This window comes from Podarcis melisellensis (genome assembly GCF_964234715.1).
Source record: "Podarcis melisellensis genome assembly, chromosome: 4".
Classification (NCBI taxonomy): domain Eukaryota; kingdom Metazoa; phylum Chordata; class Lepidosauria; order Squamata; family Lacertidae; genus Podarcis; species Podarcis melisellensis.
In genome coordinates, this window is record NC_138531.1 from 80625940 (window position 1) to 80652922 (window position 26983).

General features: G+C 43.3%; 1 protein-coding gene across 3 annotated transcripts; it reads right to left on the reverse strand.

Moving 5' to 3' along the window:
* Positions 1-944: 944 nt before the first annotated feature.
* SGCG (sarcoglycan gamma) lies at positions 945-26287 on the reverse strand. Of its 3 annotated transcripts, none has more exons than XM_081909445.1 (8): positions 26170-26287; positions 12555-12749; positions 11943-12044; positions 10923-11010; positions 9179-9304; positions 7562-7646; positions 2182-2305; positions 945-1384 (listed from the first exon to the last, which is right to left on the reverse strand). In XM_081909445.1, exons 2-8 carry the CDS (start codon positions 12747-12749, stop codon positions 1205-1207), a joined length of 900 nt encoding a protein of 299 aa, XP_081765571.1. In that variant the 5' UTR covers positions 26170-26287; the 3' UTR covers positions 945-1204. The 3 variants fall into 3 exon arrangements, with proteins under 3 accessions (XP_081765571.1, XP_081765570.1, XP_081765569.1); XM_081909444.1 differs by lacking the exon at positions 26170-26287 and adding an exon at positions 19763-19919; XM_081909443.1 differs by lacking the exon at positions 26170-26287 and adding an exon at positions 19763-19910 and having other exon boundaries at positions 12555-12752.
* Between the last annotated feature and the right edge of the window lie 696 nt (positions 26288-26983).

Consider the following 26983-nt stretch of genomic DNA (forward strand, 5'->3'; position numbering starts at 1 on the left):
ATTTGCTACTGTGTTTCATTTTATATGCTGCGGAGAGCACTGCCTCACAAGGATGAGAAGTTATTTCTGGGGACTAACGGATAGAAAGAGTACTATGGGCTAACCTTCTCTTCCTTTGTGGTCCATGAAGCAAGCCAGAGCAGGGGACCTCAGATGACCATACCATATGGAGTAACAGAGAAGGGGAATTGTGCATGGAAGAACTGCCCAGCTCATCTACCTTTCCCTTTCTGCATTTACAACAGGGTTAGAGAACCTTTTTCAATCTGAGAGCCGTATTGCTTTGTGGGCAGTCTTCCAGGGGTTGCATGCCAGTGGTAGATGGGGTCAGAGGCAAAACGGGGCAGAGCAATGGGCCTGACTCTCATCCTTTGCATAGTAAGCTACAGTACATTCCACTATGCATGTGACAGTGGTCTCTGCATCCACCCACCCACTCCTCTCCATCCAGGCCTTTGTATAGTAGATTACATTTCAGCCATCCATGCATCCCTCCATCCAGACAGACAAGCAAAAGGCGTGATCACAGTTCAAGGACACATTTCACCCAGGCAAAAGATCTCAAGAACATGGGAGTGGGGCCAGCAAAAGGCCTGGGGCACTGTATTTGTTTCCTGGGCCTGGGGTTCTCTATTTCTGCTGTAGAGCTCCCCCTGCACACTTTTGGTATACCTGCTTCCATATATTTTGGGTGGTGTTCAGCTAAACATTTGCATTGAATTAACACTATTCCAATGGGACTTTGTCCCTCTCTCCTGTGTGACCTGCACTGCCCCACATCTGCTCTGGAAGGTTGGAGGAATGTTCTCCTTAGTTCTATGCTGAATACAATTCAATTTGATGCATTTCGATTTTAAATGTAAATGTTGCATTTCTGTGCTGTGTAGTAGCATCAGTGACTCCAGACGCTACTACAAAACCTGACTAAAAACAGCCAAAGAAAGTAGTCCAGACAAGCTGTTTATTGACATTCATTCTGATTTGTTTGCGGGGATATTATACGAAGCAACGGCAAGCGTTATCTCACATTTTCCAATGCATTTTCCCATTGCTTTCCTTGTCACAAGAAGTCTGATAGTTTTGGGGAAATGGGTATGTGTGGAAGGGCATCAGATCAACTTTAACTGCAAAACCTGAGCTTGCCTGTATGTGACTGAATCCCACCTGAAAATAGCAGCAGGCTGGGAGCACGCAGCGTGGGGTGTTAGCTACTCATCTCGCAAGCCTGACTATAATACAGGCAAGTGGAAACGACATCAGCCACTGCCAAGTACAACTTTCCATCTGTGCAAACACAGACTTCATAGAGCCCAAAGGATATCGCAGAATCTCCGCTTGTTCCTTGAGGCAATTTGGGCAGCCGCAGTCCAGCATTCAGCATAAGCTGCATGGAAGAAAGACAGACACAAATGGATTTGTTTGTGTAGCAGTAACTTAGGAACAAAAAGTGTGGTGGCATCTTAAAGGTTAATTTATTACGGTGCAAGTTTTGTGGACCTGAGAACACACTGGAGCCAGCCCTACATAGAACTGTTGACATGTGCTGGGCCCAGTAAATTAAACGTTGACTCAATTGTGATTAAATGTACATCAGAGCTTCCCTTTTAAAACTAATTTCTACTGTAGCCACATTGCAAATTTAAACAAAATCTTTGACGATTCCCCAAGTTGGTGGTTTTTGTGGTTGCTGACACCTTAACAAACATAGCCCAGACGTGAAACATGGCTGAGACCTCAATGCAAAAGACAAATTTCAGAAGGGCTTTGTGTCAGCAGGAAGCTCCTTCATGGAGGGCAAGATAACTGAGTGCCAAATGCTCTATGATTGCCGGGAAATGAAACAAATGAAAATGTTCATATTTTAAAATGGGAATTTGATAACAGCTGAATGGAATATTAGATAGTTCTGAATATGTTGATTGGTAATTTCACCATCAAGATAGCATGACTATACATTTAGATAAAATGGAGTCACAGGCACTGCAAGGGATTAGTTGGCTCTTCATGAAAATCACCAACTACTTAGGGTCAGCATAGTTCTCATATTTTGCTGAAACTAAAACCAGCAGGAAACTGGTAGGAAGACAGCCCAATGTCTGAAATGTCAATGCTGTCGCTCTGAATACCAATTGTAAATGGATCGTTTGCTGATGGTAGATTAAGAAATAATTAAAATCTCACCATGCTATCGCTGCTCTGCAACTTGATATCCAGATGAGAAAGAGCCGTAATAGTCCCACTTTCGGCTTTAATATTAATCCCTCGTGGAGCATCCATGGTGAGAGACCGAGTTGGCGATTCAAGCCTGAAAGCAACCAGAAGGAAGATCTCAGCATCTTAATAAATTGTGGTTTTATTTATTGCATTTATTTATAATTTATAAGCCTGTCCATCGTAATACAACAACAACAACAACATGATGCAAAACAGGTCAACACCATATTGTAAAACCAATTATCATAAGGCAATTTTAAATATAAACTTTAAAAAAACATTTCAAACAGAATGCAGCAGATGAAACAACCAGCAACAGGCCACAATAGCTTCACATTATCCAAAAGCCTTAGTAAAATAGAGGTGTTGATGATGGCTATTTTAGTACAAGTGATACTGATTTAATGGTATTGACTTCCAAGTGAGAGTTTAGAATTCTAGCCTGGCAGCTGATTCTTCCTAGAAGTTACTGTTAGCCAGCAAGACAATGTTCCATGGCCTGTGTCAGATTCCTGGTGTAGTTGTGGAAGCTGAATCATCTCTACTGCCTGAATAGTCTTAGGACTGTAGCTGTGTGTGTGTGCCACAGGCCTTTTTTAAGAAGCTAAACTTGAGTAGCATAACTCAAAGACATGGGTCACAGGCTCTGTAGAGTAGCTAGCTACCTGGATATATTTAGAAAGTTGTTCCTCTGTGAGCAGATTGCCCCGCACTACTGAGTATGTTCACAAGGTAAAAAAGGGTTTGACAATAAGGAATAGAGCTTAGGGGAGTGAACATACAACCATATTTAAAAGATGGTTATTGAAGTTGCAGACAAAAGCCTATTTCCCATGCCACATAAAATCCAGTACATTATCTTTGACATGAAGCAATGCAAGGATAGAAAAGTGGAAAGCCAATGAGTGGGTGGGATTCCCCTGAAGTTTTGCTGTATTGCAGCAAAAGTGTGGGCTTTCTGCAATGAGCTTGTTCCATTAAGGCAGCTAACCCTGGAGAAGCTGAGAGAGATGGAGGCACACAATGTCTTTCAGGGAGCTCCCTGACAGACAGGTCCTGCTAAAGACGCTACTCCCTCAAATCAGGGCTAGCAAACCTCAGGCTAGGGGCCAAAACTGGTGCTCAAGGTGCATCTATTTGGCTTTGGTTGCCGGTAGATGACTTATGTCATCCATTTGGATCCCTTCCAATCGGGATTCAGGCCTCACCATGGGACTGAAACTGCCTTGGTCGCACTGGTTGATGATCTCCGGCGGGCTAGGGACAAAGGTGAGAGCTGTTTCCTAGCTCTGCTGGATCTCTCAGCGGCCTTTGACACCATCAACCATAACATCCTTCTGGACTGTCTAGAGGGGCTGGGAGCTGGGGGCACTGTCATACAGTGGTTCTGCTCCTTCCTCCTGGGCCGTGTCCAGAAAGTGGTGTGGGGGGGTGAGTGTTCAGACCCCTTGGCTCTCACTTGTGGGGTGCCTCAGGGTTCTGTCCTCTCCCCCATGCTTTTTAATATCTATATGAAGCCGCTGGGAGAGATCATCAGGGGGTTTGGACTGGGTGTTCATCAGTATGCAGATGACACCCAGCTCTACCTCTCCTTTAAATCAGAACCAGTGAAGGCGGTGAAGGTCCTGTGTGAGTACCTGGAGGCGGTTGGAGGATGGATGGCGGCTAACAGATTGAGGTTGAATCCTGACAAGACAGAAGTACTGTTTTTGGGGGACAGGAGGCAGGCAGGTGTGGAGGATTCCCTGGTCCTGAATGGGGTAACTGTGCCCCTGAAGGACCAGGTGCACAGCCTGGGAGTCATTTTGGACTCACAGCTGTCCATGGAGGCGCAGGTTAACTGTGTCCAGGGCAGTTGTCTACCAGCTCCACCTGGTACGCAGGCTAAGACCCTACCTCCCCGCGGACTGTCTCACCAGAGTGGTGCATGCTCTGGTTATCTCACACTTGGACTACTGCAACGCGCTCTACGTGGGGCTACCTTTGAAGGTGACCCGGAAACTGCAATTAATCCAGAATGCGGCAGCTAGACTGGTGACTGGGGGCGGCCGCCGGGACCACATAACACCGGTGCTGAGAGATCTGCATTGGCTCCCAGTACGTTTCCGAGCACGATTCAAAGTGTTGGTGCTGACCTTTAAAGCCCTAAACGGCCTCGGTCCTGTATACCTGAAGAAGCGTCTCCACCCCCATCGTTCAGCCGAGACACTGAGATCCAGCGCCGAGGGCCTTCTGGCGGTTCCCTCATTGCGAGAAGTGAGGCTTCAGGGAACCAGACAGAGGGCCTTCTCGGTAGTGGCGCCCGCCCTGTGGAACGCCCTCCCATCAGATGTCAAAGAGATAAATAATTACCTGACATTCAGAAGACATCTTAAGGCAGCCCTGTTCAGGGAAGTTTTTAATATGTAATGCTGTACTGTTTTTAACACTGATTGGGAGCCGCCCAGAGTGGCTGGGGAAACTCAGGCAGATGGGCGGGGTATAAATTATTATTATTATTATTATTATTATTATTATTATTATTATTATTATTATGTCAGGAATTGGATAGGGGGAGAGTTGGTTCTGCTGTAAAATACATTGTAGAGATTGACTAAGCTTTGAGAATTAAAACAGCTACCTCTGTAAAGAGAAGCCACAAAATTAATTCTCACTTCGTAAACCTTAAACTCAAGCGAAGCCAAGAAACAAATTATGATAGACAAGAGCCTTGAAAACCAGTAGTGCCACAAGGTGGCAGCAAAAGACAGCAGTCAGTTTGACATCAACTTAGAATCACAGAATTGTGGAGCTGGAAGGGACGCGGAGGGTCATCTAGCCCAACTTTCTGCAATGCAGGAATCCAGGAATCAATAGGAAGTGCATCACTTCTGAATGCAAGCAAGTATTCATAATCCAGCCAAAGATAGGCACCACTAGTACTGGAATGTAGCCTGAAAGCGAAGCAGCAAAACTAAAAATGCATGTGTTTGGTCAGTACAGTGGTACCTCTGGTTAAGTACTGGTACTTAATTTGTTCCAGAGGATGTATTTAGGGGAAAGCAGCTGCCCCTCCCTTGGCTACGGCCATGATCAGGCATCATTCAGCCTAATCCACACCCAAACTTATAACACTATGATGTACAGTGGTACCTTGGGTTAAGTACTTAATTCGTTCCGGAGGTCCGTTCTTAACCTGAAGCTGTTCTTAACCTGAAGCACCACTTTAGCTAATGGGACCTCCTGCTGCTGCTGCTCCGCCAGAGCACGATTTCTGTTCTCATCCTGAAGCAAAGTTCTTAACCTGAAGCACTATTTCTGGGTTAGCGGAGTCTGTAACCTGAAGCATATGTAACCTGAGGTACCACTGTATCACGATGGGAGAGTGTTTGGAAGACTTACGTATGTCACACTGGGCCCCATACTGGAAGAAAGGCAGGGAATAAACTTATTTTGTTTAGCATGACCAGCACTCTGCTTCTGTTTTTTTAGGGCAAAAGCTATGCCTGTAGGCAAAATTGTTCTGTGATTCATCTAGTCCATGGGTAGGCAAACTAAGGCCTGGGGGCCAGATCCGGCCCAATCGCCTTCTAAATCTGGCCCGCAGACAGTCCGGGAAGCAGCATGTTTTTACGTGAGTAGAATGTGTCCTTTTATTTAAAATGCATCTCTGGGTTATTTGTGGGGCATAGGAATTCGTTCATCCCCCCCCCCAAAATATAGTCCAGCCCCCCACAAGGTCTGAAGGACAGTGGACTGGCCCCCTGCTGAAAAAGTTTGCTGACCCCTTATCTAGTCGAAACATTTGACATCCTTTCCTCTAATTTTTGTCTCTTTCATTATAACCAGAATATTTGTTTTGTTTCGCACTAAATTTTCATCATTGTACCCGTGCCCCCATTTACCTTGTTCATTTCTTTGAGAGCCTTTCAGCACAGTCTTAGCACAGCTACTACTTCATGGCCCTGGAACCTAGTTTACAAGGCAAACAGCTTGAGGTGGCTCGTGCAAGTGAGCCAAGCCACATCTGGAAAGAGAAGGGGGGGAGGGAAACCCCAGAATCTCTGCTGCTTTAAACATGAGAAAAATCCTTTTCCAGATGTGGTGAGCAGTCGGATTCTGGTAGCTACCAAAAGCCATTCGCCTAAACATGTGGGGGAATGTAACAGGGTGCATTTCCTCACCAGCAAACAAAATTGCAGGGCAGACACAGCAATTGAGAAGGACTGAAGCAAACATAGGGAATTTATGTAACAACCCAGCCTAGTTCAGATCTGGATCTGGACATTGTGTGGGCAGCCTGCAGCTCCGAGACACACATTCCATTGTGTTTCTGGCTAGCATGACCAGCCTGTGGGTGGGTGTCTAAGAGGTTGGTTTGCATTTCAGGCATTTTTGTCCAGAGTTTCTGGGTTTGGATGCTGATGACATCCAGTACTGTTTCTCTTTCCCACCTAAATCCAAAGCAGCTGTCTCAATTCTAAACCAGTGTCTGTGTCACAATCTGGTTCACGGGTGATCAAAGTCCTGGCTGAGGACGTTGGGACCAGGGGCAAGATGGCGGGGTGGGAGCAGGAATGGGGGTCCAGAAACCAGGAGTCAGGAAGCCAAGAGTCTGAGGGTCAGAGAGCCGGGAGTCAAGAAGCCAAGGGTCCGAGGGTCAGGAAGCAAGGAGTCACAAAGTCAGGGCTCCGCAGATCAAGAAGCAGGGAGTCAAGAAGCCAAGGTTCAAAGATCAGAAGCAAGAAGCCAAACATGGCAAGGCAGGAAGCGTGTTGCTGTGGTAAAGAGCCGAAGGGAAATGCTGACCTTATATCCCTTCCCAGCTCTTGCCACCAGGTGCTGTGAGTTACCAATCGGCCTCACCTGTGAGGCCGCGCCTTGCCTCTTCAGAACAAACTTAGGAAGGCCCCAGTCCTGCAAAGTCCTATTGGTCACAGGGCCTGGCTCCTGCACGCACACCTGACTGTCATCACCCATGGATAGGAAACAGCCACTGAAAAGGCCTTGTTGGGACAATGCTAACTGGGGAGAACCCAGAGTTGACTCCAAGAAGAATGTAGGGCCAGAGATGGATGATATTCAGGGAACTGCTCCTTTAGGTACTTGGTTACTAGCTTCAGAGAAAACCCGATTTTAACTCCGGAAGAGCAGCTTAATATGGTCATGTTTGTGGCTTTCAAGTAAAGCTAATTCCATTCCATGGACAGAGCTATCACATCAGATTCCCCCTCTGTTACATGAAGCTGTAGTTAATACACCTATACAGATCAATTCTTTTTATTTGTCATTTTGACATACTGTGCATATGGCCATGCAGGGCCTGATAATACATAAGAGGTTATTTGCTTTTGAGACAAATCCTTACCTCAGCTCTTTCGCGTTGTCAAGACCTCTAACACCTTTAATGAGTGGTGTTTCTATAGAATGTTCACAAAGAGCTCCTTCTGGCCCTGGAAGAGAGGAAACAAACCAGTAGTGGCTGTTAGGTGTCAGAGGGAAGAGACAGCTCCCCTTTTCCGTTACAAGGGGGAAAACAAACTATGGTAGGAGATCCTCATAATGGTCTCACAAAACACCAGGTTCGCTGACCTTCGTGGAATGTGTGTACAAATTCCAGCCTTAAGGGAAGGCATTTTCAGACTGCATATGGTCTTGGAAACCTCTGATACTTGCTTCACATGTTCTGTTCAAAGTGTTTACAGGTTGTAAAATGTGATGATCCTATGATCCTTTGTCCTACGTAGATTTGGTATACAGGTAAATAGCATTTCTGTGCGCTCTGGCTTCAGTCACGGTCCTCTATGTGCCAGAAGCGGTTTAGTTATGCTGGCCACATGACCAAAAAAACTGTCTGCGGACAAACGCCAGCTCTCTCAGCCTGAAGCAAGATGAGAGCCACACCCCATAGTCGCCTTTGACTGGACTTAACCATCCAGGGATCCTTTTCCTTTACCTACCTAAACATGTGTTGGAAGCTTCTACCTACTGGTGCTTTGACCATATGTGGAGCTTCTGAGTATATGAGCAACAGAGGAAGTTGCCTTATACCAATTTTTTCACAGCCCTACTTACAGACCCCAGTGACTGAACCTGAGACCTTTTGCATGCAAAGCTATGGCCCATCTGCTAAAAGTGCAAGGGGGACAACTCCCTCTTTATTTGCAGCCCCACAACATAACCCATAAACAATTTCCAAGGGCCCTCCACCCCCAAGTAGTTTTTCTTGGGGGGCGGGCTGCAGAGGGAAGGAGGAGGATGGAGAAATCCCATTCTGTGATGCATTGAGGGAAGGTTCTAAGCAATCAAAAACTCATTTGTAGGATTGTGAGATGTTAGGATCTTACACGGATGTCATGTTATGTTGAAGCTGATGTGGCCTGAGGGTGGGTTATTAACATAAGATGATGTGGTGTTTATATCATAAGGATATATGCTAATACAATCATTTTGCTTATTTCACGTAGATTCTACCTCTAATTAAATGGTTACTGTTTACATTTTTTTTGCATTTCATTATCCTCTGACCTCAGTGCTTACCGTTCCTCCTGTCTCCACTCCCTTTGTATATATACCTGAAACTACATGCATCTGATGGACTCTCATCCAGAAAAGCTTGTGCTGTTTGTTAGCTGCCACAATACTCTTTCTTGTTTTTGTTAGAACAAGATTGTTAGTCAACTTGCATCATTTTCCTATGAGCGTCAGCTTATTGAAATTTAATTAAGAGACTGTCATCTTTATTCTACCAGCAAATTAATAAAACTGAAAAAAGTGCTTTCATTTAACAGTGTGGGTGAAATTTTGAAGATGATATTTTGTCTCCATCAACTAAAGTTGGGGCCAGCAGTAAACAAAATACCATAGAAAGTGAAACCTATGGTTAATGAATGACTGCTTTCTACAGCAGTGAGTTTGTTTTGCTTTTAGAAGAACGTCTTCTTAAAGGATGTTTTTGAGCTGTTCCTTACACTTGCATGCAAACCTGTGACTCGAAGTCTGTCTGTACCAATTGCAACTTCATCCTCATCCACTGTAAACAGAGGCTTTCCACCCAGATTCATGGACTTGATCTGAAATTCCTGACCATCAAATTGTACCATGTCCGGACCTAAGAAGCACACAAGCATTATTAGTATTTTTAACAGAACCATTATCATTTGCTTTTTCTTAAGTTGCATTTATGAGCTGCCAATGATACAATATATTGTGACACACCACCCCTATCTCTGAGCATGTGTTATAGATTCCAGGGGTACCAGGAGCACTTTAACCCAGGATCTGTTTCCTGTGGGACAATAAGGCACAGCAGAGACTGTAGTGTCTTTATGATATATGGTTCACTTACACACATATATAACTTGAAGCCTACAATGCAGGGGTCCACAGCATTCCTACCCCAAGAACACTGGTATTGTCTTTTAAATGAAATCCTGTGTTCAGGGAGGGAGGAAGCCCACCCATTTGCGAATGGGATTTGCACTCTCATCCTCTGACTTGCTAACAGCTCATTACCCCAAAGGAAATTAGGCTGACTTCAATAAACACCTGATTCATGTTGATTCCCCAAGATTAAGGAAGGGTCACAATTTAAGATATCTACCTGACTTAATTATTTTTCATATATGCTAATAACAGAGGCTTATAAGTGGGTCCACCACATTTCCCGGTTCTAACGTACCAATTCTAATTAAATTCTAACATTCATTAAACCTAAACATTGAACACCCATAGATCTATAACAATATGTTTATAAAGTTTAGGGCATTGGGACTGCAATCCTATTCCTTCTTACCTGGGTATAAGCCCTACTAAACACAGTGGGACTTATGTCTGAATAGAGATGTATAAGATTGCACTGTAGATTATGGTTCCAGTTTCCAGCTTTCATTAGGAGAAAAAGTAGAATTTTCCTAATCAAATAAAAAGGAAAAATACTTTGGGGTTGAGCTAGGTGGAACACACTATGCAAAAATGTGACTATGCTGTGAAAAGTGGAGAAGAGTGGATATAGTGTAGAACTGAATCACCCCTTAGAATTACAGGTTGCATTTATATATATATATATATATATATATATATATATATATATATATATATATATCTTATGGAACAATCCTATGCATCTTTTCTCAGAAGAAAATCTCACTGTGTTCAATTTCTCCTACTCCCTGTGTATAAAACTGCATGCTTAATTTCTAACTAGTCCATATCTAATCCACATCAGTGTAGCATGCTTATCACGTAAATTGTTGTACAAATTGGACACTGGTATCCTCTCTAGGGCTAAACAGCTTGGGGAACATCTGCAAAGGAGGAGACAAAGATTAAAGCAATCAGCTCAGGTTTTCTTTTCCAGTATTTGCAGGTCCTGCAGTTTTGTGTTCCCTGATAGGAAGCGTCAGATCTCCTTCCAAGGGGGAAGACAGAGGCCTGATGTTGGATGCCAACACACCCCAACCAGGAAAGAATTTATGTCAGTTCATGAATCCCCCCTCCCATTTTGTAAGGGGCGTGGGAAACCTAATGCTCTACCCCTTATATCTGGATGTGGCTATTCAATTGCATTTGGCGCTCTCTCACTCCTGCTCCTGTTGGACAGCAGCGCTACTTGAGTTGACTATCCAAGACCATTTGTATGGCCTCTGGATAGACATGAGATCACCACAATGAATGTGCATATTCAAAACCTTCAAAATGCAAACTGAAGAAACGTAGCTTAAACCTACCCACACTTAATCTGCCTGTGACGTTCCCATCAGGATTGCGTGCATTTAGAGTCACGTTATGAGTGGATTGCAAAAGCAGAGATGAGTCCTAGTGTAAGGGGTGAGGGGAAAGAGATGCAAATTTAGAAAACTTTCAGATATTCACCACAGGAAAAGCCAAACATCTTAATGCCTCCAATGCTCTCAAGTAGCCTATGATAGCCTTGGTAAATGAGTAACTTCTTACTCCTGGGTAACTGAGCAGGCCCTGCTTGCCTCAGCCCTGTTCAAAAGCATTCAAACCATTCCTGAATATACCTGTCAGGGGTGCCAACTTGAATAAAATATTGTGGGGGTCCAGGTAAGCCCCGTCCCACATAATCAATCACATGACACAGTGAACACACACCATTTGAATGGGAATGCTCATCAACTTTGCAGGAGCCCAGCGTCCTCAAATATTTTATTGTGGGGGGGGGTCAATGCTCCCACAGACCCTAGGAGTTGGCTCCTATGATACCTGTCTCTTTTTATTTTCCTCCATTTCCCCAGTCCTTCACTTCTGACACCCCCCGCCCCCAAGAATCATAGGAAGTGTAGTTTACTTCTCACAGAACAACAATTCCTAGAGCCCTTAACTAACTACGGATCCCAGGATTCTTTGAGGGGGTGCACTTTAAATGTACACAGCCTCTTAGACAAGCTAAATAGAATAATGAGCTATCACTTCCTTCATCCTAAGGTTCAAGACAAGGTCACTCTTGACCTTGTCTCTGGTTTCAGCACCTTCTGATGTGACTGGGTGTATTGAAAAATGAGTCCAGACTGACAACAGCTCCCTCTCTAGACGCACAATGCATTGCTGACTTAAGTCTTGTAGATGATAATTTATGACATGTACCCATTGTGAATTTTCAGGCGACCTGTTGATGACCTGACTTACAGCCCAAATCTAAGCATATTTACTTAGAAAGCCTCGCTCAACTTAGTGGGATTTAAGCCCGAATGTGTGTGCGAGCAGAATATTGCAGACTTGCTTACCTTTCTAGAGTGAACTTCTTTGGCATATAAAGGATATAAAAATTCTGACTCCCGTTCTAGCCGAAGTCCTTCGCTTTGAACATAAAGGTATCCCATTCCAATCTGTAATGACAAAAGACTCCAAGCTTTTAGATGCACTGCATTTCTTACTCAAGTGATTTTAAAATTCTCACCAGAGTATCATGCCCGCCTTCTTCAAACAGTGGATAAAAATGCCCAAGAGGAACCCTGACCAGATGAGAAAAGAGGGGAAAGATTACGACAACATTATGACAAGACAGCATCAGGGGTGTGGGAACAACCACAATAGGCACTTCCTTATAGTGGTGTTCAGTAGAGATGTAAACTTTCCAGAAATTCTGAAGCCATGAAAAATAAGTTCGACCCCCTAATTTCTTTTTTGTGGGGAGGAAACAGACATTTCTGTGAAAATGAGAAAATCTGCAATACTTCTTTTGTTAGCACCCTTAACGGATGAGAAGTCGCTTTATTACCTTAGGGACATCAATTGCATTATGTACAATTTGGTTTGCCATGAAATTATCAGTTTAAAAGTGCAGTTTATTCAGACAATAGTTACACATGCAAAAAAAGATGATGAAGGACTCTTACTGGAGAAAACCACATCACTTTAAGAATCCAAATGGTCAGAGCAAGATCCACAACTAGGATGATGATTAGGAGGAGGACGAAGAGATAAAGGCAGCGCTTCCTCCAACCGTAGATGCCAACGTTGTAGACATATTGCGTTTCTGGTCTCTGTAGGTTAGTACCTGGTGTTGTTGTAGTATACTGTTCACGTACCATCTGCTAGAGAAGAAAAATAATCATTAGAAAATCATTAAAATGTTTTGGACTGCAATGCATAACCAGTTACTTAGCTACATTAATTGATTTTAAAAATTGCCCCTAATGAACTGGAAAGCAATTAAGAAGGAAAAACCCACAACATTATTTGCAGATGGCAAGCATCTTTTAAAAGAAGCACTCTGCCTTTTAGGAGAAAATACCTCTTCTGAGATGATGTCTGCTATGACAACTCTGTACCGTTCAAACTCGGGGTTGATCCAATAAATTTTGTTACCCGAGGCAAAGGACAAGATGACACAGCCCTATACTGTGTACAGAAGCTGACCAGGCTGACAGCTGAACCTTACTTCAGCAATGGCAATGGGACAACATTCTCCACCACACCTGAGGGAAGCAGGCTAGCTTTTAGGGGTACATAGCAGGTTGCATGGGGTACACAGCTCTGTCCTCTAGTCTCTCCCTGCTGCTAACTCAATCTGCCTAATGGGTGGGCTGGCCCTGCCTGAAATGCTGACAGCTGAAGGCAGGGGTGGGAACCTCTGACCCAGGGCCCAATACTGGCCCACCAGGAGGTCAAATTTGGGCTGGAATGCCAAACCACACATACCTGCCCATCAGCTGGGTGATTTCAGCTGATGGATAGCAGAGTGGTGGTAAATCCTATTGGGTGCTGCTTTGCCAGCACGTTCCCACCCCTCAGGTCAATGTTAACATGAAGGAGAAAACACCCAACTTTCAGTCTCCTGATATCATGTCAGATGACTGACAGGTGGGTGACCTCATTCCCTGTCAAAAGATGATGTGTGGGGTGGGGCGAGATACATATCTGGATCACTAGAAGACCAATTTAAATTATTGAATTATGACTGATTTGGACCCACTAATATCAATTTGCCTACTCTTAGTAGAACTTAGATGTATGCAACCCATAAATCGGATGAATTCCTTCTGTGATTCTTTATAAATTAATAAATATGTAATTTATAGGGTTTGATTTTATTTATGGATATATTGATGCTATCATGCACGTCCTATTTAAAGTGAATAGGGATGGTAGAAGAATATGGAGACACTCTACCCCACGACTGGAGTAAGGAATCTGCAAAACCAATGTAACATGATTTGTAACATCGAGCTGCAACAACTATTGTTAGCTCAAAGATTCAACAACTCCTATGGCTGAACCTTTATTTTACAACCATGCCGCTATAAAAAAACTGGGCTGTAAATTAATGGCAGCCTGGAGACATGTAGAACTCCTATCTTTAGACATTTATATTCCAGCATGAATTTTGCTTAACCCACATGCTTTGAAAGCATGGGCTTTCTTGGATTATATTCACAATGAACGAGACTCATAGAATTGTAGAGTTGGAAGGGACCCATCAAGGATCATCAAGTCCAACCCCCTGCAGGAATCTCAACTAGGTCATGCATGGCAGATGGCCATCCAACCTCTGCTGAAAACTCCCCAAGGAAGCTAAGTTTGTGTAGTTTAAAACTTGGAAATTGAACAACTAATGATTAAAAGTAAATTTCTAGAGTCTGCGAAGTCAGTAGACTTGACAACGTGTTTATTTAATGACACACTGAGAAAATAGCCAGGCACATTGCTGGTTAATAATAGCCACAGCAGCTGCTACACAGTTTGAATTAACAACAGTAGAACTTCACTACTTAGAGTGTGTCCAGAGAGCAAGGAAATAGGCTTTTTAAAGCAAATGTTCAAAAGTTTTGGGGGCAGGGGGAGGAAGAGGTAATTCAATTTGGTGGCTAATAAAGAAAACCACTACTTCCAGCTTCTTTTCATTGCTCATTAAGAAGATTCTCCCTTTTGTTTTCCATTCATTAACCTGCAGATTACTGTTCATTCATTAACCTGTAGCCATTCAGCCATCACAACCGGCATGGAAAGCATAAAAGGACCCAGCAGTCAGGAAGCTAGGCAAGAACTTCACTCTCTCTCTTTAAAAGGAAAAGAGCAACAAGAAGTACTCCTCTCAGATGCAACCAAGTCCAGTGCCAAGCAGTGACTAAACCATATTATGAGACTACCCACCCAACAAGGTCTAGTGCTGACTTATCTCAGCCCATGTTCCTCTCACTTCTTCTCTCGCTTAAATGAAAACTGCATTTGAATGTACATTTGACAACACTTCAGAACTGAATAAGGAGAGGAACCCTCATTCCTTGCATTTTTTTTACTTTTTTGAAAAAAACACAAATAGGATGCTGGAGAGAAGGAATGATGAGCAAGTCAGCAAAGTGATACCATCACATTTACTTTATTTACAAGGTGTGACCGGAAAGTTCGGTGAATGGTCACAGAAATCGGACAGTGAGAAATATTTGAACATATAATCGGCATCGGAAACCCACGAAATGTTCACAATTGTGTATGGAGATGAAGCTGTAACTCGTAAGACAGTGTATGAGTGGTTTAAGCATTTCCGTGAAGGGCGGCAAACCATAAAAAATGACCCTTGGTTTGGCAGACTGTCAACAAGCAGAATGGCAGCAAATGTCGACAGATTCAGGTAGGTAGCTGTTTGGTCTGACGCAGTCAATATATTAAAAAAAAGTGCTACTGGACATTTTAAAAAAATATTTCAAATGTCAACAGAGTTCGTGAGTTATTGATGCAGGATTGGTGTTTGTCCATCCGAATGATGGCGGAAGAATTGCATATTCTATGTGCAGTCGTTACTGAGGTTACTGAGTTGTCCCACCCTCCATATTCTCCCGAACTAGCCCCACTGGATTTTTTCTTTTTCCAAAACTGAAATCTGCACTGAAAAGGCAAAGATTTTCCAACATTTCACATGTCCAAGCTGCTGTGATGAGGGAACTGAAAGCAGTACGAAAAGAGGACTTCTCCAGAAATTTCCAACAGTTCTACGAATGTTGTCAACAGTGTGTTGTATCAGAGGGGGCCTACTTTGAAGGCCTGTAAGGTATGTATGTTTGTAGCTTCGAGAACAAACAAACATGAGTCTGACCAAACTGCGGGAGGCAGTGGAAGACAGGAGTGCCTGGCGTGCTCTGGTTCATGGGGTTATGAAGAGTCGGACACGACTAAACGACTAAACAACAACAACAAGGTATGTATGTTTGAATATTTCTCGCTGTCCGATTTCTGTGACCATTCACCGAATTTTCTGGTCACACCTTGTATTTTTTTTAAGAAAATGTATACAGTGGTACCTCGGGTTAAGTACTTAATTCGTTCTGGAGGTCCGTTCTTAACCTGAAACTGTTTGTAACCTGAAGCACCACTTTAGCTAATGGGGCCTCCTGCTGCCGCCGCGCCGCCAGAGCACGATTTCTGTTCTCATCCTGAACCAAAGTTCTTAACCCGAGGTACTATTTCTGGGTTAGTGGAGTCTGTAAGTGTATGTAACCTAAGGTACCACTGTATACCACTGGATTGCAAGAGAAACTCTGAACAGTTTACAAAAAAACCCCCACCCATATAGAAGGTACAGAAATCCCAGCTTTCCCCATGCTCTCAGTCTCATGCCCAACTATTCAAATAACAATCACCAACCAATTTTACAACATAGATTCCTACTGTGCACTACCTGCTGTTAAAAGTTAGCACTGTATGTTTGCACTGCCTCTGCTGCTAGCACAACAATAAAGGAGGAAGAATACTTGCTTTCAGAATACTGCCAAGTTAATGTGAAATATTTACGCACAACCACGCTGTTTCATAGTACCCTTTGAGGTGCTACTCTTTTCAGTCATATAAAAGAAAGCCAGGCTTTTGAGCCCTAGCCACTTTGCATAATGGCCCACCTTTTGGAGGGGATCAAGTGCCCACAGCTGTTTCTGATCCCTCTGGTGCACCATCTCCATCTGTACTTGTGGCATCAGACCAGTTTCCAGCTATGCACGTACAAAGTGCATGGACTGTGGGGATGTTTTCCCCCCTATGTATGTATAGATGGAAGCAGGGCAATCTGTCCCAGTGTGCATAAGAAGGGAACAACACCCTAGGTGGGTGGGTGGAGAGATGTGTCTGCTCACTCCCATCCATGCTTCAGGGCTGTCAGACAGGAAGGCACATATCATGCAAACTAGCCTATTGTCATCTACAGTAGGAGCCTTGAGAAGCCCTAAATACAGACGAGCAACTCCTTGTGTTAATATACGTAAGCCGAAAACAGCTGCAGACTGCTCACCGCAGGGATCGTGCGAGACATGAAAGGGCTTTCAAAGGCTCCCGAGCTAAGGATTTAGCGTAAGGAGTGTTGCAATCAGTTAACATCACCACCACAATGCTATTTGTGGTGCCACTCAGAAGAAGAAGAGACAACTTTTCACCACTACAGAACTGAATCAATATGGACTGGATGTAATCCTTGTGAGAATTTCCCCCGAGAGAAACTCATCAGTGCTGAATCTTCCAAACCCATATTTGAATTTCAGGTAAATATTAATGAGGCTAAACAACAAAGTGAGTACGAGTGCAATCCTAAGTGGGATGTGGAGGGGTACAAAGCGGTAAATAGCAGCTTTCAAAGCCCTGCTAGCTCCTGGCAAGTCAGAGTAGGAGGCTGGCATAGCAGGGGTTTCCGCGTTGCCGTGCATCTCTTTTTCCTTTTCTTCTCTTCCATTCCAATACAGTAACGCGGAGAACTGTTATACTAGCTTCAGGCTGCCACAGAGGGAAGGTCTGATCCTGAGACCTCTTCTTCAAGGAATAAAGGGGTCATGGATCCAGCAAGTCCTCTGTCTCAACCCTGCTCCACCTACAGAATGCCCAATTTCGGGGCCTACCCCCAGCCATAACTGTGGAGATATTCACAAGCACTTGGGACACGCCCCTTCTCCGAAAAAAGCTCTTATATCCTGGCAGAGGCATGCTTTTGCAAAGCGTTTCATTGTGCCACTGCCCCAATCTTCTACCTGTGGCTCCTTTTAGCAAAGGGGGAGGGGGAAAGACAATAGGGGATGCACATCAGATCTCGTTTGGTCTTGGTGAGCTACCTGGCTGCTGTATTCTCCACCAGCTGAAGCTTCCAAGCCGTCTTCAGAGGCAGCCCTATGTACACCACATTGCAGTAATCTAACCTACAGGTTACCAGAGCATAGATGAACAGTACTTACGCTATCCCTGGCCAAATGGGGCACAGCTAGGCCACCAGCTGAAGCTGATGGAAGGCACTCCGTGCCACTGAGCGCACCTGAGTTTGCAAGTATAGGAATACTTGTTTATCTGTGAGTAGGCCCCATTGAACTCAATGGGACTTAATTCTGAGTAGGCATCCTTAGGAATAGGCATTATATGATTGCGCTGTTACCAACTAAGCAACAATGAATTCCAGTTAAGCATATGGGGGTGAGAAGTTTTGCTAAATATCAGTTTTGCAGTGACACTGCATTAATAATGTCTCACGGCGTTTCACTACATTGGAAATGCATTTCTACCTTTATCAGTGTTCTGTTCCACAAAAGAGTGGGATGTGATTATTAAATGCCTCTCACAGGCTACTTTGAAATAAGAGGCTACAAACTACAATATATTATGGGAGCATGCTGTTCTCTGTTTAAGCAAGATAGGGCTATTTTAATTATTTAAAAGCCGGGAAGACAAACATTACCAAAAATAAAGAATTGCTCCCCAAGTAAAAATTAAGTACTTTAACTTGTCGGGATTTTTTTCTTTTTCTAGAGCACAATTCTAGGACTTATTACAGTGGTGCAAAACTTTTACTTGTGAAATGGAACTTCCTCCTCCCCTTCTCCAGGCCCTTGCAGCCCCCCTGTCCTCCTCAAAATCTGCTCCACAGGGTTGGGGAACCCTCTGGCGCAGATTTGGGAGAAGCAAATGGAGAGAGACATTCCATTGTCCAGCTGCTGGACATAATGTAATAAGCTTAACCCTACCAAAGAGCCAGGATCTGTGCTCACCTGATCTCCTACAAATAGCTCAATGCACAAAAGCTAGCATGCAGAGAAGTAAACTGAAGCTGAATCTTGACCATACTATTCAGGAATTACTGTGGTACCTTGGGTTAAGTACTTAATTCGACCCAGAGGTCCGTTTTTAACCCAAAACTGTTCTTAACCTGAAGCACCACTTTAGCTAATGGGGCCTCCCGCTGCTGCCACACTGCCGGAGCATGATTTCTGTTCTCATCCTGAAGCAAAGTTCTTAACCCAAGGTATTATTTCTGAGTTAGCGGAGTCTGTAACCTGAAGTGTTTGTAACCTGAAGCATACGTAACCCGAGGTACCACTGTACTGAATTAAGGGAGAACATGATCCTGTCTGGCTGCAGAAGCATGTTTAGCCCCACCTCCAGAGTCACAAAAATCCTGCATGAATACAAAAGGGTCCTTGCTTAAATGCCTGGGAGAATTTGTATGTCATTTGTGGAAACAGTTTAGGTCAGTGGAGCTCCACTGTGGCTGATGCATCACATACAACAGAATGAACCTTACTGATACATATGTGTATATAATACCACTGGATTAAAAGAGCATATAACTGAAGCACAAGATTTCATATTCACATCCAAGAACAAGTGAAATTCCGTTATTAAATAAAAATAATATTTTTCTCAGTAAGAAAATTATCCATGTAGTTGCAGCCATTTGTTTTAGGGGTGGGGAGGAGGTGGGCAGGGGAGACAGGAAAACTATCAGGCAAAATAAGCCAGAGTTTTCTTGGAGAATGCAGAGACGATTCATCCTGTGTAAATCAGACTGCTGCCAAAAGAAAAGAGTAACATTTTTAAAAAATTAAATAACATAATATATTGCTAATCTATTATGCAATTGAATGCAATGAAGAAAACTTGCTTTGCTAAGCTGAAGCTCTACCAATGTTTAAATCAGTAATGATCTACAAAACATTAAACGTTAAGTTTGGTGCTTGAAGTTAAGATAACAGGCCCAAAGGGAAGATTAACAGAACTGCAAGCAGTGTAACAAGAAAAGGACACGTACAATTTAGTTACGGCTCATAACATACATAGATCCAAGCATATGTAAAAGACTTACCTTAGAAGATTTTAAAGCAGTACGATTTGCCGAACTAACTAGGATCAGACTCTCTCTGCCTTATAGAATGATTTTCTCCACTTGAATCTAGAGTGGAAGATATTCGAGGCGTGGCTGGGCTTGTTTACATGGTTGGCCACATCTCACATTCCACTGCCTTTCACTGGCAGGGCTAATTTTAATCTATGACAAACTAGCTAGTGCTGCACTAATGCTTCAACGAGGGGCGAAAAACTTGAAATAATTATTATTTGCAGGGGAATTTACACGGGTTTCTTTGACTTCTGTTCATCCCACTGTTACTGAGCTGCTCAGTTCAGCTGGAACCCTGCAGGTGCCCTGAAATTGTGTGTCTATTCTGGCTTTGCTATGAACAGTGAGTGCAGTGCAATTGCAAAGTAACAAAGCTATATTGGTGTGATCACAACTCAGAGCAGCAAGCAGTGCATGGGAGCAAGCAGTCACACGGACAACATAGTTGCAAGCAGCATTATTATGGTTATTCAGAAGAACAGGGCAAGTCCAGGTGTCAAATGCTAGATTAGAATAGGTGTGTCATCAAGCATATGGTGGCTAGACGCATCTCCAGATTTTTTGCTACTGTATATCTAATGCAAGTAAACACTTTTATTTGGCCATTAAAGGTAAAGGTAAAGGTAAAGGAGCCCCTGTTAAGTCCAGTCACGAATGACTCTGGGGTTGCGGTGCTCATCTCGTTTTACTGGACGAGGGAGCTGGCGTACAGTTTCTGGGTAATGTGGCCAGCATGACTAAGCCGCTTCTGGCGAACCAGAGCAGCACACGGAAACACCATTTACCTTCCCACTGGAGCGGTACCTATTTATCTACTTGCACTTTGACAGGCTTTCGAACTGCTAGGTTGGCAGGAGCAGGGACCGAGCAACGGGAGCTCAACCTGTCGCAGGGATTCAAACCGCCAACCTTCTGATAGGCAAGCCCTAGGCCCTGTGGTTTAGACCACAGCACCACCTGCATCCCTTAGTTTTCTCTAATTGTTTCCTCCAGCAAGCTGGTAATTAGATTAAACACCCTTTTTGCATTCCACTCTTTCCTGAGTGGTCACTTGAGAAGGATGCTGCGAGTGGCTCAGGAATCTTTTCATGACCATGCAGAAATTCTGCAGTGGGAAAAATGCATTGTGATGCCAGCAGATAGACCTGTGTCCAAGATCACCCTTTGCATTAGAGCAGATGCCTGACAGGAAGTCCCTTGCCTATAACTGGGCATTCCTCAAATCCCCAACCTCTTTGGTTTCATGGGTATAATGCTTGCTAGGCTTCTCCATGCTTCTCTTTTCCCCAAGGATGGCTGCAGGAGCTGAACTTCTTCAGCTTCAGCTAGATCCTTTCTCCATCTTTCCCATCTCCTTCTCTTAGTCATGTTTGCTGCTTTCTTTGGGTTTATTCAGGATCCTTGTGAGACGTTGTTAGAAGGATTTATAGAAAGCAGGGTGAATTCCTCCATAAAAGAAAACAGCTATGTCCCTGTCCAGAAACACTGGGGGACAGATCCAGCTAAAGGCCACCTTTATTGGCCACCTCATCCACGACTAAACCAAAAGTTTCAGAAAACAGAGGCAGCTGGCTGACTCTTTGAAAGACTCAAATCACCAGATAAATTTTTATCAAGACTCAAGTCATGACTGTGTACCTGCATGCTGAAACTCAGGAAATAACTTATCTCTTCCTTCAGGTAACATCTCTTTCTGACCTCTATCTCTCATTTCCCCAGCCTCACTGTTTTTCAGCCATTGTGTTATCCCAACTCCAGTTATTTGCACTGGAGCATGTTCCTCTTATGCATTTAAGCCTCCACTGCAGCCCTTTCGGTTCCCTAGTGCCCTCCTAGCCCCTTAAAGGCAAGTCTCTCCTCTCCATCTATTTGTATCTCTACACCAGTAACTAAGCTTAAGGTCCAGGCAATGTGGATTTTGGGTAAAAACTAATCATCTTGCTATTTTGCATTTTTGTCTTGGCACTTTAAGCCACAAAGCCATTTTACTTATGGCCCAAAATTTGGTGTGAATAAGGTATTCAAGTAGAATAATGTGCGTGGCTCTTGCTATTTTCCCTATATCAACAAGACTTGTGTTGGCAATATTAAATTAGGAGCAGCATAACACAAGAGCCTCTGTGGCCTGAACTGTGCCCAGATTAAAGACTCCCAAAGTGGTACTGTACTTCCATAAACATACATGTGGACATGTAGATAGAACATGAGCAGACCCATTGGCACTACACTGAAGGGAATCTAGCAGTTAACTACAGTCATACCTCGGGTTATGAACGCTGCGGGTTACTCATTTTCAGGTTGCGGGCAGTACCGAACCCGGAAGTACTGGAATGGACAGGTTTTGGCGCTCACACATGCGCAGAAGTGCAAAATGATGTCACACGCATGCACAGAAGTGCCGAATTGCGTCACACGCATGCGCAGATGCGACGCTTCAGGCTGCAAATGCTGCAGGTTGCAAACGTGCCTTCCGCACGGATCACATTCACAACCTGAGGTATGACTGTACCAGGAACCTCTAAGAACTCCCTGTCTATCTCTTGCTTGCTCCGATAAAAATATGCATGCTTTTTTTCTATCCTTGGGAGAAGAGAGTTTCAAAGTCTTGGAATCCGCAAAGGCAGAAAGAACTGTGCATTATATACAACATATGGCTGCAACCTAAAATGGGACCCCCATGTTCATTTCTTGCCTCTCCCCTGGTAATATGCAGGATGAGTAATCCCGTGCGATGACATCATAATACTAGGCATTCCCTTGCACCATGTCATTGGCTGCTGTTTGTGAAGCCTATGGGATTATATCAAAAAATGTGGCAAGGGAGTTTACATATTGAAATTTATCTAGATTTCCAAGCTTTTATATGATGTAATCTATATGGAAATGACCACCCAGGATTGGCAGTGCTGGAGTGTTACAGAAAATCTCTCAAATAAATATAGAAGAAAAGGACAACTCAGTGCAGATATGCCATTATTTTTAGCAGCAGCCTTATGTCAAGCATAACATTCCTCTCTGAGAATGTCTGTGCACATGGTTTCATTATACAGACTTGGAAGTAGGAGGAATGCTGTGTGACAGCCATAATAAGCTACTTGCAGAAATTAAGATTTGGTGCAGAGGAAGAAGCAAATTTGAAGGTGGGTGTGTTGTTAAATATCTTGCACATTGTGTATTAGGGCTGGAGCTTCAGGTTCTATGCTACATTCTGAACTATACAAATATTTATTTGTTGATAAATAAAAGAAGCTTTTAGGAGGCAAAACAGGCCATCTTCTCACCTCCTGAATGTCAGAACTCTGAACACATGACACCGCTGTCTTTTCACAATTGTTTTCAAGATTCAGGATTTGTTTGCTGGGGCACATCCAGTCCTTCACTGTCTACAAACACATGTCTAGAACCTGGGCTGCCTCTCCTGATTCAGATAGAACAAGTACACAAGCTGTGTGTCTTCCACATATTGGTGACACGTCTTCCAGTGGCTTTATATAAAGGTAAAGGGACCCCTGACCATTCGGTCCAGTTGTGGCTGACCCTGGGGTTGTGGCGCTCATCTCGCTTTATTGGCCGAGGGAGCCAGCGTACAGCTTCCGGGTCATGTGGCCAGCATGACTAAGCTGCTTCTGGCAAACCAGAGCAGCGCACGAAAATGCTGTTTACCTTCCCGCTGGAGCGGTACCTATTTATCTACTTGCACTTTGACATGCTTTCAAACTGCTAGGTTGGCAGGAGCAGGGACCGAACAATGGGAGCTCATCCTGTTGCAGGGATTCGAATTGCTGACCTTCTGATCGGCAAGTCCTAGGCTCTGTGGTTTAACCCACAACGCCACCCGCGTCCCGTGGTTTTATATACAAAGCGCTAAAATGGACTGCCTCTCTTGGAGATCAGCAGTATCAATTGTTTGGCATGGGGTTTGCCAGCATCACTCTGAGTATACCGTAATTTGCTCAGAGTATAGCATTGCCCAGAACACACGCAGCACAATAGAGATCCGAGTGCTGCTTCCAACCAGGCTGGCTCTCTGTGCATGAAATAACATGCCTAGAGGCTGGAACTGTTAATGCCTTGCATACAGTGGACACTAACCATGCTTTCCCCATCCTGCACACTGTACACTCATCCATACACTGAACAGCTTGGGAGCACATTATCTCACTCCACAGTAGCCCTAAATTTTGTTTTTCATTAACGTTATACATTTGATGATGAAAACTGCTTATGTTTAAATGTGTGTGTGTAAGTGGGGAACAACAACATAAACTTGGCATGGGAACACTACCAAGCATAGCTCACTTCTCCCTAATAATCTCCCCCATAACAATTCTGTGCTTTTTTTGCCGAAGCCTGGAACTACAAGGCTAGTAGGATGAGATGAGGCTTCTTGCTAACAGTTCTAGATCATAAATTGAGGGCTGGCAAATTCCCAATTAAATATGAAAATCTGAAGTACTTCTTTGCTTTCACTGCCACTGATCCTTTATCCACTTTAACATATATGGTATATATGAATTAATATTTTTTTACAACCCAGTAAATAATCAGGGAGACAGGATTAAGTGGTTAAACTTAACATATATACGGTACTTAAAATATTATTTGAAGTGAGAGCTGGGCCATAAAGAAGGCTGATCGCCTTCTTTTGATGCTTTTGAATTATGGTGCTGGAGGAGACTCTTGAGAATCCCATGGACTGCAAGAAGATCAAACCTCTTCATTCTTAAGGAAATCAGCCCTGAGTGTTCACTGGAAGGACAGATCCTGAAGCTGAGGCTCCAATACTTTGGCCACCTCATGAGAAGAGAAGACTCCCTGGAAAAGACCCTGATGTTGGGAAAGATGGAGGGCACAAGGAGAAGGGGACTACAGAGGACGAGATGGTTGGACAGTGTTCTGGAAGCTACGAACATGAGTTTGACCAAACTGTGGGAGGCAGTGGAAGACAAGAGTGCCTGGCGTGCTCTGGTCCATGGGTCACGAAGAGTCAGACACAACTAAATGACTAAACAACAACAAAATATTATTACATTTTACAGAAGTGATGTACTATGTTGGGGATTCACAAATAGTCCCCGCTACACACCAGCTGGGGTGAAGTCCTCTGGCACATTGTAGAAAGCTGGGCCCACCTGCAATTGGCCCCTTAGCATCCAGATTTCCTTAGCAGAAGCAGCACTGGCAGCCTAACCTAGAGAGTGAGTGAAATGACAGGGAGGTGTGGCTCTGAAGCAGACACATCCCACCCACCCCTGCAGTTTAAATAATCTGATTAAAATAAAAGGTTTCAGAAGTGAAATATTAGGTTAATATAATTACAACAGATATAAAGTCTCAGGTTGGTTTGCTTTTTTAATTAGCTGGATGTTTTGCCTCTTGAGCTACAGTGACCTCTACTGGATTAAAACTTTGAATCACATGGAATGATTTTATTGTCACTGGGCATAGTTCTAAATCCCACTGTTTTATGGTAACATTCACTGAAACCACCATTAAGAGCATTGGAAGCTGCAGTCCTATACCTACTTACCTGGGAGTAAGCACCACTGAACTCAATAAGGCTAAATTCTGAATAGGCACACTGTAAATCCCATTGATTTGAACAGAAGAGTTAATTTTACACCCATATTTCCTTAGATGATTTCATCAAGTGCTCACAAAAAATGGATATGAAAGATAGATTAATAAGAATGCACTAGTTTGCTGTTGCTGATTAAAACTGCCTTTCAGTAAGTGTTTCAGGCCTTTAATATGACAATGCATCTACGAGCTGTAGAATAGTCAGCTATTTCTGATACAATTAAATGTTTCATTATAGATTGCTAAAAATATGAGGATAATTGCTCCCCTGCAATTCAGGTAACAATGGGGAGATTAATACATTGTTACGAAGCATTGAAAAATGCAACAGTAAGTTTAGGAAAAACGGAATTTCTGGGTAATTCCTGTTTTTGTTTTGAATGGCTTGAGGTTATATTCTGGCTAAATATCACCTACGAAGAGAAACCATGCCAGTTTGTGCCACCTATCTATGGTAGATAATCTTTAAATTACTATTTGAAGCGTGTTCAGTAGAAGACTTTGTGGCAAAAATAAATTAAGTTTAGGACACATGCTAATTCCATGACTGTTTGAATACAGATGTGAGTTCAATAGGACCCCACATTATTTTCTGGCATGGCTTGACTATTTTAGGCTAGTTTTACCAAGGCAAGTCTATCTCCCCACCATGATCTCTTTGCGAACCGATATTCAGCCCTACGCATAAGACATAGGCAACGTGAGTTTGAAAACATGATTTAGAAAGAAGTGATGGATATGAGACAAGGCTGGAAAAGCATTTTTGGATGCAAGATATTTGCAACTGAATATACCTAGCCTGTCCAAGAAAACGCTAGAGCTGGAATTAAATCGTAATCTGTGAGCATTGTGGATGGGTGAACAGTTCACATCTTGAACCAGGCAAACAAATATTTGATTGAAGACTCAGCCCTAAAAAGATGAAAGAGATGCTTATTAGGATATGTAAAGTAGTTCACTCAAAGCAACACCACAGAAATATATTCAGATCACCTGATAGGATCAAATCTTTATGACATGCTTGCATACCAATAAATCTTAACATTCTAATATATGAGAGCTGTGAGAATATGAAAATGGAATGTTCAGATGCTTATAAAAGTAGTGCTTAAAAACAGCATCCCCCAAATTCAAAAATTCTGCAAGAGCTCTTTGCCACTGCCTCAGAACAGACATACCAGTGCTGATTTCAGCTAACTGCCCCAATGACATTTGATTTCATCTTGCTCTGGCAGTATGGGTGAGTTCCCACATGTCATTACTCAAAGGCTGCAACGTCCAGTGATTACTTCTAACCATTACATTCATGATTCAAATACCATGGGCACAAATTTCATTTTACCCAACTCTATTTGGCAAAATGGATGACACTTAAAAAAAACAACAGCAGCAAAGAAAATTACTAAATTCACTATAATGCATGTTATAAAACAGCCAAATCATATTCAGTTGATGAGTCAAGGGAAACAAGCTTGCATGCATGTAACAAATGGCAGAATGCGTGTTGTGGGAATCAGCTTGAGTGCGTGATTTGTTGCTGGGTGCAACAAATGTGAGGATGGGGGCCACACAATACTTGCACCAAGCGATCTGCTAAGCTCAAGATGC